The sequence below is a fragment of the Amborella trichopoda genome, chromosome 2 (assembly GCF_054954075.1).
Source record: "Amborella trichopoda isolate Santa Cruz 75 chromosome 2, AtrichopodaSantaCruz75HAP2 v2.0, whole genome shotgun sequence".
Taxonomy (NCBI): domain Eukaryota; kingdom Viridiplantae; phylum Streptophyta; class Magnoliopsida; order Amborellales; family Amborellaceae; genus Amborella; species Amborella trichopoda.
Window position 1 is genome coordinate 21,640,333 of NC_142337.1, and position 3,920 is coordinate 21,644,252.

At 43.4% G+C, this 3,920-nt stretch overlaps 1 protein-coding gene across 1 annotated transcript; it reads right to left on the bottom strand.

Moving 5' to 3' along the window:
* Window positions 1-1,115: 1,115 nt before the first annotated feature.
* Window positions 1,116-3,492, bottom strand: CAT5 (cationic amino acid transporter 5). Its single transcript, XM_006850394.4, has one exon. The coding sequence runs from the start codon at window positions 3,183-3,185 to the stop codon at window positions 1,401-1,403; it is 1,785 nt and encodes a 594-aa protein (XP_006850457.1). The 5' UTR covers window positions 3,186-3,492; the 3' UTR covers window positions 1,116-1,400.
* Between the last annotated feature and the right edge of the window lie 428 nt (window positions 3,493-3,920).

The following is a 3,920-nucleotide window of genomic DNA, read 5'->3' on the forward strand; positions in this document are numbered from 1 at the left end:
ACAGGAACTGGTTACGTCCTTCTATCTCTATGAACCACTAGGAATATAAAAACTCTCATGGAGATTCCACACCCTCGAGAGGCGAATCCCCAATCCAATGTTTTTTTGTAGAGTGAACTGTACATAGGCTTAATTCTGTATACGTCGAAGAACAATTATAATTCCAAATCAATTTTGTTTAATAAAATTGAAATTGGATTTTGACACGGTTGGGGAATGGCTAGCACACGACTCCACACTAAAGGTCGTTACACAGTATATGAACGCCAATTGAGTTTCTAAAGCATATATATTGGTTCGGGATTCACACACTATCTATAAATCAGGAATATAGGTTTCGTTCCACTGAAATTAGAAATTAAGAGCAAATTTTCTCATTGTTACTTCAAAAATCAAGGGAGGTTAAAGCCAAGGGAAAATTTTCCATTGCTATTCCCTGCCCTTTGGACATATGCCACCATCTCTCGTAGACATGGAAAAAGGGCACAGAATGATCACACTTGAGAAATTCATTTATCATAGAGAGTGAAAGGCCAATTCAAGGGGGAGAAATAAGACCGAGTCTTCATCAACTCCACTTAACCCCATTTATCAGAATGGACACACTTTAGTGAATTTAAGTATTTGTGGAAGGATTACCCCTGATGGATTTAGTAATTAGCTTTTAACTTTTTATATAAGAATTTGTGGATATCTTTTCGAAATTGGTCCCATCATTTTGGGTGATTAAACCAATCCAACCTATGGGACCTCCCCTAGTAGAACCATAGAAAAGAAATATCTTTCGTTTTTTTTCTCACTTGGAATATATTATATGATACTGATCAACAGCATCATTACATGACTATTAACATAGTTTTTCTGAGGGTGGATTACAGTGATTTCAAAGTTTCAGTGGAAGTTCTCTCCATCTACAGGCCAAAAGGTTTTAAAATATCGGATTTTGTCGGCCAAACCCCCTTAGGAACCAATAAACCACAAGTTTCCAGCCTAAATTAGAGTTCAGATTGAAGAATTTGAGCCGAAAATTTGGGGAAGAGCCAATTTCAGAGGATAGCATGTTGCTAATAGGAAAAAAAACACCACACTAAAACTACCAAGCTAAACTGATACGATTTTTGAAGATAACATTTATTCTCAAATTTCGTTGATAACTACAGCTCTGAAAAGCCATGGCAGAAGTAAGAAGGTTGCCGGTTTGGTCTTCACCTTTTTGTCCAGCTGCAAGTTCAATGTAGTTCCACTTCGGCATTTACTAGTCAGAGTTGTTAGCTGAATCCTCAAGTCCAATGTATACCATTTCTTAAACTGGTGTTGCCTTAAACAAGGAAATTGGTCGCAGCCTTGCAGGGAACCTGGAATGTTTGATGCCTAGAAATAGAGAACAAGTGCCAATTCTGTTATGGCTTCACATTTTCCATTTCCTCTTCTCCGTTTACATAAAAGCCATCTGATCTCTGTTTCTCATGCGCCATATCATAGGTTGCATGGAGTCCAATGAGAACATAGTAAACCAGCATGAGCAAAGTACAAACCCCAAACCTCACAAAAGACTGGTAACCAAGTGAGCCCATGAGAAACAGGTTTGTCGCAATAGAGAGGGAAGGGAGCCAGGGAACCAACGGAACACCCCACACCTTTGGAGCGTGGCGCTCAGGTAGGAAAACCCGAATCCCCAATGTCCCCAAAAACCACATGGGAATAGTAATTGTGTACCCAAACCACCCGTTGGGCCTCAATCCCCAATAAGCTGAAGTACCCATAGAAGAAGCTATGATAATAAGAAGGAAAGCTATCAGCTTCAACAATTCGAGCCGAGAGGACAACTCCCTGGCATAATATCTCCGAGTGAGAAGCGCAACAGCCATCATCGCAAAGATAAACAGAGTACTGATTGATAAGAGGCTCGCCAATACATCAAGGCTCGAGAAGAAGGCTATGCAAGCACTGGAGAGGGAAACTAAGAGTGTGGCATTGATAGGGGTTCCAGTCTTCGGGTGGACCAGAGCAAACCACGGGGGAATCATGTGGGCTCGAGCAATGTGTGTTATGTAGCGGCCTTGGCCTAGAGCACCCACCAAGAGCACGGTGGTCATCCCCTTTAGTGCACCCAAAGCAACCAAGTACTTAGCCCATTTGAGCCCGATGTGTTGGAACGCAACAGAGTAGGCAGCATTCGTGTCTATGTCTGTGTACTTTTGCATCATGGTGAGAGAGAGAGCCATCAAGCAGTAGATGACGGTTACAGCGGACATCGAGCCTAACAACCCAAGTGGTATATCTCTCGAGGGGTTCTTGGTCTCCTCAGCCATGGTGGCTATGTTATCGAACCCACCATAGGCAAAGTACACTATAGCAGCAGCTTGGAAGACTCCCCTTGCTCCAAAGGGGAGGAAGGGGGACATGTTAGAAACCTTGGCATTCGCAAACCCGGCTATAATTACGAACAAGATAACGATCATGTTCACTGCTGAGGCCACCCAATTGAGATATGAAGTCTTTCTGGTGCTTATCATGGCCAATATAGATGCCAAAATGAGCTCTGTAACTGCAATGGGGTCCAAGAGATCGAAACCCTTAGAGAGGGAATGGACATGGATCCTAAAGGAATTTGGGTGTCGGTCTAAGAGTGTAGTAAAATATGAGGTCCAAGCTCGAGCTACAGCTGCGCCCCCAATTATACACTCCAGGAGTATATTAGCAGCGGTTATGAATGCTACAAAGTCTCCAAGCTCGACACGAAGGTATGCAAAGGAGCCTCCGGCAACTGGGATTTCGATAGCAAACTCTGTGTAACAAAAGACTGAGAGCATGGCTGATAGGCCTGAGGCTAAGTAAGAGAGGATTATGGCGGGACCTGCGTGGTCATGAGCTTCTTGGCCCGTGAGCACGAAGATACCAGCACCTATGACAGAGCCAAAACCAAACCACGTTAAGTCCCACCAATTGAGGCATTTTTTCATGTCATTCTCACTTTGCTTTCGAAGTTTGGTGAGTTCATCTGACTCATCGGAGCGGCTTAACAGGCGGTCCTTGAAGCGATGAGGGGCCGATAGGAGAGCATCTTTGTAGGAGGACCAGCTCTTGAAGGATTGCTCTGGGAAAAAGTCATCTTTGCTCCATCGCCAGTAGCTTCTAGTCGTCGTCTCGGGGTCGCCATAGCCAGATGCTTCAATGCTTTCCATGACTCTCTCCCTCAGTCGGATTGGGGGACTTAGGCTGAGATACTTCAGTTTCAGGTCAACAGTGATGAGAACCTGTTGTCCGTCGTCTCTCAGTTTTGGGGATTTGATTTGAGAGATTCAGGAAGTGGTAAGATCCTTGGTTCTCCTTCTTCTACTTTTCTTTTTGTTTTATTGTTTGAAGTCTGCGTCTACTTTCTTGGCAGCATCGCTTGTTGGGCATACTTAGGGTTCATTTGAAAGGGTAGTGACAGTTTTCACCGTGTGTCTTTTAGCTGGAAATCCTACAATAAAGACAATCAACAATTTGGGAACGACCAAGACTTTCGAAAACGTTGGTGCACAATAATTGACGCAGTGCCACGCTAGATCGTGCCCCGCATGGATCCCATGGATCCCAACAAGGCAGCCCCGACCAGGCAGCCTAGTTTTAAATTGGTTAGGGCGAAACTTGGCTTAATCAATTATTCCTTTTGTAAAAAGTGAAAAAATAAAAAAAATTATCATATCAAGCCTGAGCTGGCCATTCTTTTAGGTCCAAACTTTACCCATGCCATATTTTGTGGCCATGTCCTAAATTTTTAAGATCTGACTTACGGGCCGAGCCGATTGCTAGTTTTAAATTGATGTCGTCACATTTCTACTTTTCTAAATAGAACATATTTGTTCTTCCTAAGGCCAAGGGTTGTGTACTATTCACCTCTCGACATTGGGTGCCTTATGGCTATATTTTTAGCC

What these genes read in the sequence shown, in the direction of transcription:
- CAT5 (XM_006850394.4), bottom strand. Translation starts at nt 3,185, where the DNA reads ATGGAAAGCATTGAAGCATCTGGCTATGGCGACCCCGAGACGACGACT.